We start from the raw sequence: 16,730 nt of genomic DNA on the forward strand, positions 1-16,730 counted from the left end.
CCATGCAATCCAGGAGAGTGTCAGCGGTGGTGTGCCTGAAGACCGGTGCGCCTCCGCTGCAAGTACCCAGGAACCCGGCCGCGGGAGTATGCATCGTTGCTGGGGAGGTGATGGAGCCGCAGCACAGAATGTCAGAATGACATAAACAGTGCTGTGGCCCTTGAAGTCTTCTTAAAAGGCTCTTTTATGGGCTGCCTAGTGCAGCCCAACCTGTTAGTGACCTTACAAACTGAGTTCCAGTGCCCGGAGGCGGAGTTATAGAGGAGGCGGTGCGGTGCAGTGCATCATGGGAACAGTCAAAGCTTTAGCCTGTTGGTGCCTCAGATCAAGATCCAACTCTACACCCCCAGATGTATTCCCTGTAGAATCCCAGTGTACCCCGCTGCAGAAATATTGTGGGATACGCTGGAGGCAGCATAAGTCACCACAGGACCCGGTAACGGGGTCCCGGAATCCAGCACTTGACAGCTACTGTATGTTTTTGCATATACCATAGCTTTTCAGAAGTGACATCACTACTTTACAAATAAAACGTACATTCTACAGGAGCGACATAATTATACACAACTGCATACCTCCCAACATGACCCTCTCCAGGAGGGACAGAATGCTCTGTTCCTGGACTTCACTCTTAATTTATGATTGCCATCACCTGTGCTGAAACACCTTTATTATCCATTAACTTGTTCAACAGAGGTGCAGACAATCAAAAGTCCAGAGGCAAAGCATTTTGTCCCTCTGGAGAGGGTCATGTTGGGAGGTATGAAATGTAAGAATATATTTAACAGGATATTTTATACACTGTGGTGTAAATTTGCTAAGAATCGGTTTTGCTGTCTATTGCAACCCAATAGACACCACCAGTGATTAGATTGCCTTCTAAACAACCAAGCATTTACTTAATAAGATTATTAAGTATTGTTGGAGAGAGAGAGCTCTGCTTGCTATCTTTCTCTTCAGTCCTGGCCCTAGGACCCAGACCGGCGAAGGTGTGACCCCCGACCTGACAAGTGTGCCGTTGCACATGCGAGGTTCCTCACTCATCCTCACATTCCAGCATCCCAGAGTGAAGGATGAGCCCCAGAGTGTTCAATATCGGAGACTGTTCAGCACTATACAGAGACCTTAAATACCCCTGTGTATAATACAGACATCCCACTGCCACCACTGCATTTACCCTTACAGTTTGTCCATTAGAACAAACAGCATTAACTGTATACATTCCTGGCTGCAACGGGAGATATTGCATCCTGAACCTGCTGCATAATAGTATTAACGCTGTGTTATTTATTTGCACCGGCTTTCTACTGGTTAATGAAGCATTGCCTGGTTAAGTGATCTGCTGCATGGATTGACTTCCATCGCACACAGTAGAAGCCTATTACCATCATAGGTTCTGCCCCAAAGTGTACTGTATATTTCTCCCAGAAAAGGATATACAGATTGATTAGAGAAAAAATTGTATTAATGTGGCATCTTATTCATTTTATGCATCTTAAGAGTTTATCCAATTTTTAGAATACTTTTTGGGCTATCAAAGTTTTTATATTTGAATTGTATCATTTTTGGAATATTCTTTTAACAAACAGAAAGTTGGCATTGAAACACTTTAAAAAAAGTTGACATCTGTGCTGTACAATATTGGATCCACCCCAATGACTTTCCCTAGCATGGCCAGTAAAAATGTACTGTAAAAATAATGAATATATTCATACCAAATTTTTCAGCTGCTTCAACTTTCACAGAATAGTTAAAATCGATCTCCAAAAGTTTGAGATTTTTAAGAGACGGTAATGCCAAAGCTAAAACAATTTTAAAAAAAGGAAAAGAGCGAAAAAAAGTGGAAGTCAATTATTTCATACATTTTTAAAACCTGTAAAATAGGCAAATTTAAACTTTTTTTTTTTCAGACCCATATTGTACATAAAAATATACATTTTATCTTCAAAAAAGTATATAACTTACTTAAAACCGAATATTCTACACATTTAAGAACTCGCACATGTAATAGACTGCAAGAACATGCAAACTCACATGTACTGTAACTCTCAATTCAACAAGCAAACTCGCATGTAACTCGCAACTCACCCAATGTAATAGCGTACCATATCAGTTGTTAAGTCGCACAGAAATAGTTTAAAAAAACTAGCAAAAAATAGACCGGCTTCATATAGGCAAGTTTGGCTGAAGCCTGTACAGATCAATAAGAGTTAAAAAATCAGAAAAAAATTGACTTAGGGTTTCCCCTCAAAAGCATAACTAACCACAGGCTCTTTGAGCAGGCCCTGGTTCTAAAAATACAGGGAAAATATTGTATAGGGTTCCCTGTTTTTAATGAACTAGCACCAGGCTCTTTGAGTGGCCCTGGTTCTAGAAATACAGATAACAAAGCAAGTAGGGGTCCCCCATATTTTTTAGAACCAGCACTGGACACCACTAGCAGGAGGGTAATGCCACAGCCAGGGGACAAACTTGACGGGTCCACTGGGCACAGCATACTCCCCCCTAACTAGTCATCCCAGGCCAGGGATTCCCAGGAAAGTGGGGACACTACCAAAAATGGTCTCCATATCCAGGGCACCCAAGGCCTGGTCTGAAGCCCGGGCCTATCCCTGGCACCCTTGGGCAGTGGGTGCTCAGTTGATCATTCTGTAAACGTTAGATAAATATTGTTTCCACTGCCCAGGGGTGCCGGGAATAGTCTGATTCTAAAAATATGGGGGACTCCTACTTGTTTTGATCCAAATATTTTAAGAACCAGGGCCTGCTCTAAGAGCACAGTGCTGGTTCGTTAAATACGGGGAGCCCTGCACAATTTTTTTAACAGTCTTTTTTGAACCAGGGTCCACTCAAAAAGCTTGGGGCTGATTATGCTTTTGGATGGGGAAGGGGAAAAACCCCACACCATATTCTCGTTGATCTGTGCCGATTCTGACAAACTCACAACTTGTAATGAAACTTGCACTACTAGGATCAAGTTTACCCACAATTAAACACGCATGGAGTCGCGTTTGTAATAGCCTGGAGCGCCACAACTCGCAGTGTCAGTTGTGCTACAAACCTGCATCATACCCGCTGCTAGTTGATGCGAGTTTGTACTTATACTTTTGCTCACACCCTATCCCATTTAGCCTACTGTCTCTAAAAACTCTCTTTACCTCATCATAATCCTCTTGAATCAGATCTGATGGTTATCCTCTGCTTGAAAAGCCCACATCTTGTACCAGCTCTTCAAATGGGGTCGTCTTCAGTATGCCGGCTGTTGGGATCCCGCCGCCGGAATCCCGACAGCCGGCATACCGACACTTATTCTCCCTCATGGGGGTCCACAACCCCCCTGGAGGGAGAATAAAATAGCGTGGCGTGCATAGCGCGCCACCGTGCCCGCAGCGTGGCTAGCGCAGCAAGGCCGCAAGGGGCTCATTTGCGCTCGCCACACTGTCGGTAAGCCGGCGGTCGGGCTCCCGGCGCCGGTATGCTGGTCGCCGGAAGCCCGACCGCCGGCAGAGCGTAATACACCCCTTCAAATGCCATAGTCAAGTCTTTAAAGTACTAACTAACCTCAAGGTTTATGGTGATTACTTAATAAATGTAAAAAAAAAAATAATATTTGAATCAACTGTTTTTTGGAAAGTAGAAGTAATGAATGTAGAGCCGTGCAAGTGATATCAAGGGATTTATAATAATGTGTAAACCAAAGATTTATTGCCCTCACAAATATAAAAAAAAACCAACCTATATACCAGAGGATCCTAAACGCAGTCTTCAAGGCACCCCAACAGTCCAGGATTTAGGTATATCCATGGCTCAGCACAGATGGTTAAATCAAAGTGACTGAGGTGCTGATTAAGTCACCTGTGGCCAAGCGTGGATACATTTAAAACCTGGACCGTTGGGGTGCCTTGAGGACCGCGTTTGGGAACCTCTGCTATATACAGTAATAGTAGAGTATCAGATCTGCCATATATTACCACTCCAATGTATATACAATTCACATCTAACCCATAACAGATTGGCAAATCTGATGCCCATAGTCATACCCAACATCTTAATGTATTTTCAAACAGCATTAACTCCTACCAGATATTGTGTGTTTTAATATAATGATTGGACTGTTGAAAGGAGTGCTCAACAGGGCAGACTGCAGTCTGATTTTACTTCAGGGATGCTTCATGCCCTATGCCAAGATGCTCACTGAGATCACTAATGAACATGTGCAGGGCCATCTTGTCTTTACTGTGCAGAGTGATATATTGGGAGAGACAGAAGTCTCCTGCTTAGCTCCTATGAGAGACCTGGTGAATACCTGCTATTAAGCTGTTCTAGCATCCCTGCTCTATTGCAATTTGCAGCATGCACTCACCAGCTAGTGAGCTGTATGCAACCCCACTCTGCTCAAGCTCCAATCCATCACCAGTGTACATGTAACAGTGAGTACGCTGTACCGGGATGCAGTCAATTTACCGCCAATCAAAATCCCGATGGTCAAAATCCCGACAGCAATTGACCGAGGTCAAAATCCCGACAAGGTCAAAATCCCACATATATGAAAAAAGAAAAGAAAAGAAATCCTTTTTGGGAGCACTCTTATTTGTAAATAATAATAATCAATCAAAACAGTGTACAATGAGATGATGTGATAATGAATAATCTAAAACTTAACATTTATTCTGTTCCCTTAAAATATCGACCTATGCGGTCCAATGTAATTAGAATCTCTATCTTAATTTCTAAATAAGAGATAGGAGGGTGAAGTATGAATAAAATAGTGAGAGTGAGCAGCATAGAACTGTTCCACCAGTGTTTTTCAAATGGAAATATAGGTGATCATCTTGGTGATAATGATATCCACAGTGCCTGGTATTCCTAAGTAGTCCCCCTTCAAAGTACTAGCCAGGTCTATCCTATCAGCTTCCGAGATAGAAGATCGGGCTACTTTCAGGATAGTACGACCTTGAATAGGAAAGATGATATATGAAGGAAGAAAGAACCCACTTCTGCTGTCTGTACTCTGCCTGCTACACGTCACTAGATAAATTGGCCCCAGGCTTTTCCAGATGAGAGAGTGTTGGAAAAAAGAGCCATCACCTGTCTTAAAGTGGAATATATTGAATGTCACAATAATCTTTTTTCCACTTTAGATATAAGACAGAAAAAAGAAAGAACCACTTCTGCTTTCTGTTGTGACAGCAAAGTGTACGCTGAAAAGGGCGAGGCCCTTGCCAGCACTGCTGTCAGCCAGATGAGAGAGTGATAGAAAGAGGTACAGCTCAAAATAAAGTATGGGGGAAATCAATACTGGGCAACTTGATTATATTAATTCATTCAAAAAACATCCCAATTTCATATATAGCTGATTACCTCTGAGTTTACTAGACGGGTATGCACAAGAACAGCAATAAATAAGCTGATATTTCTAAATGAAGAACCAACTAAAATTCACACACTTAGGTTCAATTATATATCCTAAGCATTGAACGATCTGCATACAATGGTAATTCCAATTAAATAATCAGACAAAGGTAGCAAAATATGTGGGGATAGACAAGATCATATTCACCTAGAACACATTTGGAAAATGGATCATTAATAACAAAAAAAGACACTGGTCTCTCACATAGGAATATTAAAAATGAAACAATGTTGCAGAAAAAATCTTCAAGCAATAAGTCTGCAGAATCAATTCAAAGATTCATTGGTCAGTGAACTAAACCTATATCAATTCAACAATAGGGTATCCACATATATATATCATTGATTATATTCATTGAATAGCACAGTGCTGCAGAAGGTATATCATCAAACATTATTATACTAATTGATTAATTCAAAAAATCATTGTCCTCTGCTAGCACAGCTGGAAATTAGGTCTGTAAAGATTCTGACACATTCGTTTACTGATATTAACAATCATAGAATAGTACTTTCTACAGAAGAAGAAAGTGCAACATATATATCAAATGTAGCAATGCACCTCATTAATTATTTCGTTTTATTTAATTATATAAGGACGGCAGGAGGATATTCTAAACTAGAAAGAATACTAGATATGTGCGTTAATACGTTTGAATATTGATCCTGCAGAGGGATATATATAAATCCCTATTAGTCCTCAAATATTGACATGCGCTATGGGAGGAGGGAGGGGGAAACAAGGCAAAGGCAGCCATGGATGTGTAATTACAAGGTGACAGACAACATATTACCAGTCGCCGCTCCAACCAATTTGGATGCCGGCGTTAGTCAGTCTCCTCCGCTGCTCCGGCCCGCTCCCACTTTCCCTCACTCGCCTCTACCATGCGCCGTCTCCGCCGAGGTGCTGCGGCCGCCCGGACCATCTGGCTGACACTTTAAGACAGGTGATGGCTCTCTTTTCCAACACTCTCTCATCTGGAAAAGCCTGGGGCCAATTTATCTAGTGACGTGTAGCAGGCAGAGTACAGACAGCAGAAGTGGGTGGGTTCTTTCTTCCTTCATATATCATCTTTACTATTCAAGGTCGTACTATCCTGAAAGTAGCCCGATCTTCTATCTCGGAAGCTGATAGGATAGACCTGGCTAGTACTTTGAAGGGGGACTACTTAGGAATACCAGGCACTGTGGATATCACCAAGATGATCACCTATATTTCCATTTGAAAAACACTGGTGGAGCAGTTCTATGCTGCTCACTCTCACTATTTTATTCATACTTCACCCTCCTATCTCTTATTTAGAAATTAAGATAGAGATTCTAATTACATTGGACCGCATAGGTCGATATTTTAAGGGAACAGAATAAATGTTAAGTTTTAGATTATTCATTATCACATCATCTCATTGTATACTGTTTTGATTGATTATTATTATTTACAAATAAGAGTGCTCCCAAAAAGGATTTCTTTTGTCTTTTCTTTTTTCATATATGTGTAGTAAATCTACAAAAGTATTTTGGGAGCATCACCAATAAGTAAAGTGCTACTCAAAGATTTGGCTATTAGCACTATTTATATTGGTTATTTTCAGACTTGTCTATATTTAAGTGTGGCTTTATAGTGCACTGCTAGTGCGGAACTGACAAACCATATTACAAGGTCAAAATCCCGACATGGACAAAATACCGACATTTAAAATACCGACAAGGTCAAAATACCGACATGTAAAATGCCGACAGGTCAAAATGGTGACATGATTTTTTTCACAATTGTTTAATTGAAACCGACTTGTTCATACTTTACCATCCCAGTGGACCTGGGGGGGGAATATAATAGTGCCCGAAGCATGGCGAGCGCAAGCGAGCCATGCGAGTGGACGCGGTACACTTATATGGTGTTCATGTCGACCTATGTCAACATACACACAAAAATGAAAACCGCATGTCGGTATTTTGACCAGTCGGCATTTTACACATCGTTTTTTTGACCTTGTCGGTATTTTAAATGTCAGTATTTTGTCCATGTTGGGATTTTGACCTTGTCGGGATTTTGACCGTCGGTCAATTGCTGTCGGGATTTTGACCATCGGGATTTTGATTGGCGGTAAATTGACTGCATCCCGGTACAGCATACTCACTGTTACTTGTACACTGGTGATGGATTGGAGCTTGAGCAGAGTGGGGTTGCATACAGCTCACTAGCTAGTGAGTGCATGCTGCAAATTGGCAATAGAGCAGGGATGCTAGAACAGCTTAATAGCAGGTATTCACCAGGTCTCTCATAGGAGCTAAGCAGGAGACTTCTGTCTCTCCCAATATATCACTCTGCACAGTAAAGACAAGATGGCCCTGCACATGTTCAGTAGTGATCTCAGTGAGCATCTTGGCATAGGGCATGAAGCATCCCTGAAGTAAAATCAGACTGCAGTCTGCCCTGTTGAGCACTCCTTTCAACAGTCCAATCATTATATAAAAACACACAATATCTGGTAGGAGTTAATGCTGTTTGAAAATACATTGGAAGGAGGTGTGGCCAGACCCACATTTAAAAAAAAAATTTAAATGAAATTTAAAGGGCTGGCGTGAAACGGTTGCGTGCCGAACAGGGTGGGGGACGCCAGTGGGTCCAATCGTATGGCGGGCAGGATTGCTTGCCCACTCAGGGAGAGAGAGGACTGAGTGACTGATGCTGCAACTGCCTCTCTCCCCAGCCCACAGCAGTGTGTGCTGGGGAGAGAGGCAGCAGTCTGTTCTCTCGCTCCCATTCATGGAGTGCGGCTCTCTGCAGAAGGGGAGGGGGGCAGCAGAACCCGGGCCCTCATTGGGCCTCTTCATCAGGCCTGGGTAACTAGTACTTCCCCCTCTTGGTGCCACTGCCTGTTAGCTATCAATAAACCAACACCACTGGTTAAGTAAGTGGGCTGGTCATAGTTTGAGTCATCCGCTGGTGTGGGCCTACATAACATTGCAATATCAACACATGTAAAAGCTATTTGAATTTTACTTGTGTGATACAAGTAAAATTCAAATAGCTGTTAGTGGTTTCAGCATAGACTTGCATCTTTGAGCAAGATTAGTAATTAACCTTCTATGTGTACATAGCCTAATAGTAAGGACTGTGGGGGTAATTCCAAGTTGATCGCAGCAGGATTTTTGTTTGCAGTTGGGCAAACCCATGTGCACTGCAGGGGAGGCAGATATAACAAGTGCAGAGAGAGATAGATTTGGGTGGGGTGAGTTCAATCTGCAATCTAAATTGCAGTGTAAAAATAAAGCAGCCAGTATTTACCCTGCACAGAAACAAAATAACCCACCCAAATCTAACTCTCTCTGCAAATGTTATATCTGCCCCCCCCTGCAGTGCACATGATTTTGCCCAACTGCTAAAAAAAATTCCTTCTGCGATCAACTTGGAATTACCCCCTATAAGAGAACTCAGAGTATCTTACCCAGATGGATTATCTCCTTGTCCCATAATAGAAAATTGGACAAACAGATTTCCTGCATTTTTCCATTCTGACACAATGAAGTAATAAGCTTCTCAACCTCAGGGCACCACTTAGAGCTCAGTGTGAAGGAGATCAGATTGGAGAACTGCTCAATAAACTCTGCTGCAAAGTAATGACAGTAGTAATTTGTGACAGGTACAATGATATTTATTAAATTTACAGAGACATCTCTACAATTTGCACTTTATTAGTTTAAGTACACCTGTGTAACCCAAGACATTTATATGCAGGCTTAAAGTGTAAATAACATCAGACACAATCCTAATGCAACTTATTCCTAAAGCCACTACTCGTGGTTACAACAATGTGTTGCCAGACTTCACAGCAAAATATGGGAAGGGGCCCTATGAAGTCTTGCCAGCTCCAACTATGTACTCAAAAGAGTAGAGTGGGGCCTCTTCTGAACATGCGGTTTCAGGACCTATATATGCTCAGAGAAGGCCTCCTCCCTGCTCTTAATAGAGGACCTTGGATGGAAGTGGTAGCCTCAGATGGCTTGTAGTGGCCACATTTCAAGGGTCGGATTAAGGGATGAAGATATGTGCCCAGTGCTGTGTGGGTGGGTGTGGCCAGAGCCATATTGGGCATGAACAATCCCAGTGACTTACTAAATATGTAAAAGTATAAAAATTGTATCATTTTGTGAGGGAAATAGAAACATGGCTGACCATGTGACCAGTTGGTGGCTGGCTATTATCATGCTGTTTTTGAACTATTTTTATGTAGAGGTCTGGAGCTCCATCTCCCCTATTGTTAATATGGCTCTGCACATCTCTTCACCCGCTGTAGTTCACCTATTGCAACAACTATCAAAATGGCTTACTGCTGCGCTATCTGAGTAGTCCATCTACAGTACATCATTTTCTTATAGCTTGAAGGTATGTTTCTTTTCACTATAATGAAATAATAGCAAAAGGACAACGCTTCCCATTCCACTCTCTTTCGTCTCTCCAGGTATCCCAAGCTCAGCTTGCCATAATGTAAGATATTGTCATACAAAAAGATACAAGTATAAAACCCTGCAGAGCAGACTTTCAGTTTAAAATGACTTACTGCCGGTGATTTTAAGTCCAGAACAGCAAGTGCCCAAATTCTACTTTTACTAGGAATCTGTTATTATTATTAATACTATGATTATTATTATTATTATTATTATTATTATTAATAATAATACTATTATTATTATTATTATTATTATTATTATTATTATTACTACTACTATCATTATTATTATTAATACTATTATTATTATTATTATTATTATTATTATCATCATCAGCATCATCATCCTTTATTGTAACTTGCCACAAAGGCTCCGTAGCATCTAACAAAGGGCCTACTTCAGACCCTGTCACTGTTGTGCAAAAATCGCTATAAAGCTATTTTGCACATCTGCGTACGTGCATGTGCAAGGTCTTAAGCTGTGTTCTCTTCAGAGTGCCATTTAAGACCTGGAGGGGGTGGGAACAGGCTTTCGACGCAATTTAAAAGGTGTGGTCCGGACAACGGAGGCACGTCTGGACCGTTGCAGGGGCAGGTCGCAGCATTGCGTGCCATCACACGCAGCTACTGCGACCCTTAACATGGCGGGTAGCCGGCTGTCTTCGCAGCTAGACTGAGCAGGCAGAGGGCTACTCAAAACACGGCGAGCTGGATCCAGCATGCAGGGTGGATTTGCCCTGTGCTGTGCGCCCCCCCCCCGCATTTCAAAGAATTTAATAGTAGATGTGCATTTTTTCGCACATTATGATCAGGTCTGAATTACCCCCAAAGTACATATCGATATTAGCTAAACAAGAAAACAGTGACTTACAGTACAAGGCAATGCAGGACACGTATACGGTATATACAAATTGCTACATCAGCAGTCATATCACTCAAATAAGCATCAGGGTGGCAAAGACCAATGGGTCGTTGTCAGTGTAGGGAGTATGGCTTAACTTAGTAAATGAAGGGAGCGGGTCCTGCTCAGGAGAGCTTACTGTACATTCTAAAGGGGAGGGGCAGACAGACAGGGGTGACACGGATGGGGTAGCAGTGAGCATAGAACAGAGTTAGGATGAGAGATGGCTGGGTTTGATGATGAAGTGGGTTTTGAAAGCCATTTGAAGTATTGTGGAGAGGTGGAGAGTCTGATAGGGAGAGGAAGAGAGTTACAGAGATAGGGAGCAGCATGTGCAAAATTTTGGATGTGGAAGTGGGAGGAGGCAAGAGAGGCCACTTGTATTTGTGGAACGAAGATGGTGGGCAGGAGTTTAAAGGGAGATAAGGTCCGAGAAGTAAATAGAGAGGAGTGGGTGATGGCATTGTATGAGAATCTTGAAGTGGATTCTGAAGGAAAAAAGAACAAGTGTATGGCTTTTAAGAGAGGGGAGGCAGATGTAGTGAAAGGAATGTGAGCCAGGAAACAGCACAAATAAGGATAGGTTTCAATGGAAATAGGCAGTAGATAGAGAGGCCAGATAAGAGGAGGTTACAGTAGTCCAATATGGAGATGACCCAAGAGTGGATGATGGTCTTAGTAGCATCCAGGGTGAGAAGGGGTCTGATCCTGAAAATATTTTTGAGATGGAAATGGCAGGACTTTGAGAGGTACTGAATTTGTGGTTTGAAGGAAAGGGAGGATTCAAGGATAACTCCAAGACAGCGCACTTGGAGACTAGAGGAGATAGTTGTGCAGTCAATATATCATAAAATTGTGGGCGATGAGGTTATTCTGGAGGGTGGGAAGATGATCAGCTCAGTCTTAGGCTGGGTACACACTTGCTGATGCACATCAGATGTGACATTGTGCAAGTTTTCCCTCCCCCGCAAACGATATCATTCATACACACTGAATGATATGGTTTGCTATATTATCAGTGACAGCATGCACCCATATCTAGGAGCATGACGTCTTGTACAATGTCTTTAGATTTCAAGGTGAAAACTAAAGATATTGTACATCGCTAATGACCCTTGGGAGCGTGCATTATTAACGATATAGTGAATACACACTAGACGATATGAACGATATACCGTCCAATCCGCTGGATCGGATGATATATCAGGTGCATATCACAAAGTGTGTACCCAGCCTTAGACTTGTTAAGTTTAAGAAAGTGTTGGGACATCCAAGAAGAGATAACAGAGACACAGCCAGAGATATGAGTGAGGAGAGAGGGGGAGGGGTCAGAGCAGGAAAGGTACATCTGAGTATCATTGGCATAGAGGAGTGGCTCTTGGATTTGGCAGCAAGAAGGTCATTGCTGACTTTTATGAGGACAGTTTCAGTGGTGTAGAGAGGACCCCACCTTACATTTACAGATGTACATTAATGATAACAAGGGAATATTTTACATTTATGTCAAATATATATCGTTAGCAATGCAAATAACATGGCTTTCAGACCAATAATTTATTGAATGGATGCCAGCAATGTTTGTAATGTAAAGGTACATTAAACTATTAAACTTTGCTTTTTTAAAGCAGTAATCATTTACCAATCAAACATATAAAGAGAGCGCTTAACAATTAGACAATTTATTATACATTATAATGATCATTTAAAAAGGTAACAATGCATACACATGATAAATATTGTGGCAGTACGGATGGTGTAATGGTTAGCATTACTGCCTCACAGCACTGAGGTCATGGGTTCGATTCCCACCATGGCCCTAACTGTGTGGAGTTTCTATATTCTACCCGTACTTGTGGGGTGGTCTTCAGTATGCCGGCGGTCGGGCTCCCGGCGACACTTATTCTCCCTCGTGGGGGTCCAAGACCCCCCTGGAGGGAGAATAAAATAGTGTGGCACGCGTAGCCCGTAGCGTGGCGAGCGCAGCGAGCCCGCAATGGGCTCATTTGCGCTCGCCACACTGTCGGTAAGCCGGCAGCCAGCCGGTATGCTGGTCGCCGGGAGGCCCACCGCCGGCAGATCGTAGTGAACCCGTACTTGTGTGGGTTTCCTCCGGGTACTCCGGTTTCCTCCCACAATCCAAAAATATATACTGGTAGGTTAACTGGATACCTACAAAATTAACCCTAGCATGAATATGTGTGCGTGTACATGTGATAGGGAATATAGATTGTAAGCTCCACTGGGGCAGGGACTGATGTGAATGGCCAAATAGTCTCTGTAAGGCGCTGCGGAATATGTGTGCGCTATATAAATAACTGGTAATAAATAAAACAAGCACCCTTGTTACTGTACTATGGATGTATGCTGGATCAAATACCCCAATGTCTCTATACGGGTGGTCTTCTGTATACCGGCGGTCGGGCTCCCGGCGCTCAGTATACTGGCGCCGGGAGCCCAACAGCCGGCATACCGACACTTATTTTCCCTCGTGGGGGTCCACGACCCCCATAGAGGGAGAATAAAATAGTGTGGCGCGTGTAGCGCGCCACCGTGCCCGTAGCGTGGCGAGCGCAGTGAGCCCGCAAGGGGCTCATTTGCCCTCGCCACACTGTCGGTAAGCCGGCGGTCGGGCTCCCGGCGCCGGTATGCTGGTCGCCGGGAGCCCGACCGCCGGCCAGCCGTAGTGAACCCCTCTATACAGGGGTGTATCGTGTATCTCCACAGTTCTCCAATCACTGGGGCAGATGTATTAACCTGGAGAAGGCATAAGGAAGTGATAAACCAGTGATATGTGCAAGGTGATAAAGGCACCAGCCAATCAGCTCCAATATGTAAATTAACAGTTAGGATCTGATTGGCTGGTGCCAATATCACCTTGCACATATCACTTCCTTATGCCTTCTCCAGGTTAATACGTCTGCCCCTTAGGGACTGTGGGGGTCATTCCGAGTTGATCGTAGCTGTGCTAAATTTAGCACAGCTACGATCGTAAACTCAGACATGCGGGGGGACGCCCAGTGGCGTAACTACTGCACCCGCAGTCCTCGCGGTGGCTTGGGGGCGAGGGGCTGCGGGGGCGCCACTGTCTTAGCACAGATTAACATGCGGACGAGCGTCCGCATGTCAATCTGCGGTCTCCTTCCCTCCGCTGCTGTGTTGGAGGGACACGGAGGGCAGAGCGCGCGCCTCTCCCGTATCCCTCCTGGCTCTCCGGCCGGTCTAATAAAGGAAGTGCCATTCGTGAGCTCTGATTGGCTCACGAACCGGCACTTCCTTTATTAGACCGGCCGGAGAGCCAGGAGGGACACGGGAGAGGCGCGCGCTCTGCCCTCCGTGTCCCTCCAACACAAAGGAGGAGGGGGAGGGGTAGCAGGCACTGAGGAGGGCATATGTGGCACTGTGGGGGAAAATCTGGCACTGGAGGAATATACCTGGCACTGTGGGGGAATATCTGGCACTGGGGGCATATACCTGGCACTGTGAGGGAATATCTGGCACTTGGGGGAGCAGGCACTGAGGGTGCATATGTGGCACTGTGGGGGAATATCTGGTACTGGGGGGCATATACCTGGCACCGTGGAGGAATATCTGGCACTGGGGGCATATACCTGGCACTGTGGGGGAATATCTTGCACTGGGGGGAGCAGGCACTGAGGGGGCATATGTGGCACTGTGGGGGAATATCTGGCACTGGGGCATATACCTGGCACTGTGGGGGAATATCTGGCACTGGGGGGAGCAGGCACTGAGGGGGCATATGTGGCACTGTGGGGGAATATCTGGCACTGGGGGCATATACCTGGCACTGTGGGGGAATATCTGGCACTGGGGGCATATGTGGCACTGGGGGGGTATATTTGGCACTGGGGTCATGTACCTGGCACTGTGGGGGAATATCTGGGACTGGGGGCATATACCTGGCACTGTGGGGGAATATCTGGCACTGGGGGCATATGTGGCACTGGGGGGGGGGGTGTATATTTGGCACTGGGGGCATGTACCTGGTACTGTGGGGGAATATCTGGCACTGGGGGCATATGTGGCACTGGGAGCACGGCACTAGCAGCAAGCACTACCCCCTAGCAACGAGCATGACACCCAGTGCATGAAACCCCTGGCAACGAGCATGACACCCTGAGCATGAAAATCCCTGGCACCGTGCATGGAACCAAGAGCATGAAACCCCTGGCAACGAGCAGGTAATTTAAAAGTAATTAGAAGACTTACTGTAGAACTTAATGTGTAATGGGCATTACGGTGTGTGGCATAATGTATCACGGACATTGCGGTGTGTGTCATAATGTGTCAGGCATTACGGTGTGTTCGGGGCCGGTGCTAGGGTGTCCGGCGCCCCCCTGCAAACAATTAATTGGCGCCCTCCCATACTTTACAAAGGGACAGCGCACACAATGCTTTTACACATAATTCTCCCTGTAGTAGTGACGCTTACACACATAACGCCCCCTGTGGTAGTTCCACTTATACACAACGTCCACTGTAGTAGTGGCACTTACACAAGTAACTCCCCCTACAGCAGTGACGCTTACACACGTAACACCCCCTGCAACAGTGACGCTTACATACGTAACGCCTACTGTACCAGTGACACTTACACATGCAACGCCCCTTGTACCAGTGCCGCTTACACACGTAACGCCCCCTGTACCAGTGCCACTTACACACGTAACGCCCCGTGTACCAGTGCCGCTTACACGCGTAACGCCCCCTGTACCAGTGCCGCTTACACATGTAACGCCCCGTGTACCAGTGTCGCTTACACACGTAACGCCCCCTGTACCAGTGCCGCTTACACACGTAACGCCCCCTGTACCAGTGACGCTTACACACGTAACGCCCCCTGTACCAGTGCCGCTTACACACGTAACGCCCCCTGTACCAGTGCCGCTTACACACGTAACGCCCCCTGTACCAGTGCCGCTTACACACGTAACGCCCCCTGTACCAGTGACGCTTACACTCGCAACACTCCCTGCAGCAGTGGCGCTTACACAGGCAGCGCCCCCTATACCAGTGACGCCTGCACACGCAACGCCTCCTGTACCAGTGACGCTTGCACACGTAATGCCCCCTGTACCAGTGACGCTTACACACGCAACGCCTCCTGTACCAGTGACGCTTGCACACGTAATGCCCCCTGTACCAGTGACGCTTACACACATAACGCCCCTTGTACCAGTGACGCTTACACACGTAACGCCCCCTGTAGCAGTGACGCTTATAGAAGATGCAACGCCCCCTGTACCAGTGACGCTTACACACATATACACAGTGCCCCCCACATTACACCCAGCACATGACATTACACCCAGCACATGACATTATACACAGCTCCCCCATTTTGCACCCAGCACATGACATTATACACAGCCCCCCATATTACACCCAGCACATGGCATTAGACACAGCCCCCCCCCCATATTACACCCTACACATGACACTATACACAGCACACATACCTCCCTCCCCTATATTACACTCTGTACCAGCTTACATATTATTATACACAGCCCCCCCCCCCCCTTCCATATTCCATATTACACCCAGTGCCACAGTACATAGAGCTGACCTGAGGACAGTGTGGGAGGGAACACCCAGTGAGAGCCGAGGAGCTGCTGCTGCTGGGCTGATGATAGTTACACACTGCTGAGTGTGGTGGGAGGGGCCAGCCACAGGGAAGCAAAGCCCTGCTTCAGACGGCATCTCAGTGTGCACACAGGCTGCCTTGAAGTCTCCCGTGAAGGCCCCGGCCTCTCCGGACTTGTAGCGAGAGGGCTGTCAAGGTTTGCGACACACACCTACTGATATGTGGTATAATGTCTTAGGATCATTGCGGTGTGTGTCATAATGTGTCAGGCATTACGGTGTGTTGTATACTATATCACGGGCATTGTGGTATGTGGTATAATGTCTTAGGATCATTGCGGTGTGTGTCATACTGTGTCACA

General features: G+C 45.2%; 1 protein-coding gene across 1 annotated transcript in view; it reads right to left on the reverse strand.

The window, feature by feature from the left end:
• The window catches only part of LOC135059260 (baculoviral IAP repeat-containing protein 1-like), a 160,592-nt gene that overhangs the window by 17,838 nt on the left and 126,024 nt on the right, over positions 1-16,730 (reverse strand). Inside the window, exons 11-12 of the mRNA XM_063963893.1 lie at positions 8,862-9,023; positions 1,716-1,802 (exon numbers count right to left, since the gene is read on the reverse strand). Coding sequence (XP_063819963.1) covers positions 1,716-1,802; positions 8,862-9,023 — 249 coding nt within the window. The remainder of the gene's footprint in view (positions 1-1,715; positions 1,803-8,861; positions 9,024-16,730) is intronic.

Source organism: Pseudophryne corroboree, chromosome 1 (assembly GCF_028390025.1).
Source record: "Pseudophryne corroboree isolate aPseCor3 chromosome 1, aPseCor3.hap2, whole genome shotgun sequence".
NCBI classification, from domain to species: domain Eukaryota; kingdom Metazoa; phylum Chordata; class Amphibia; order Anura; family Myobatrachidae; genus Pseudophryne; species Pseudophryne corroboree.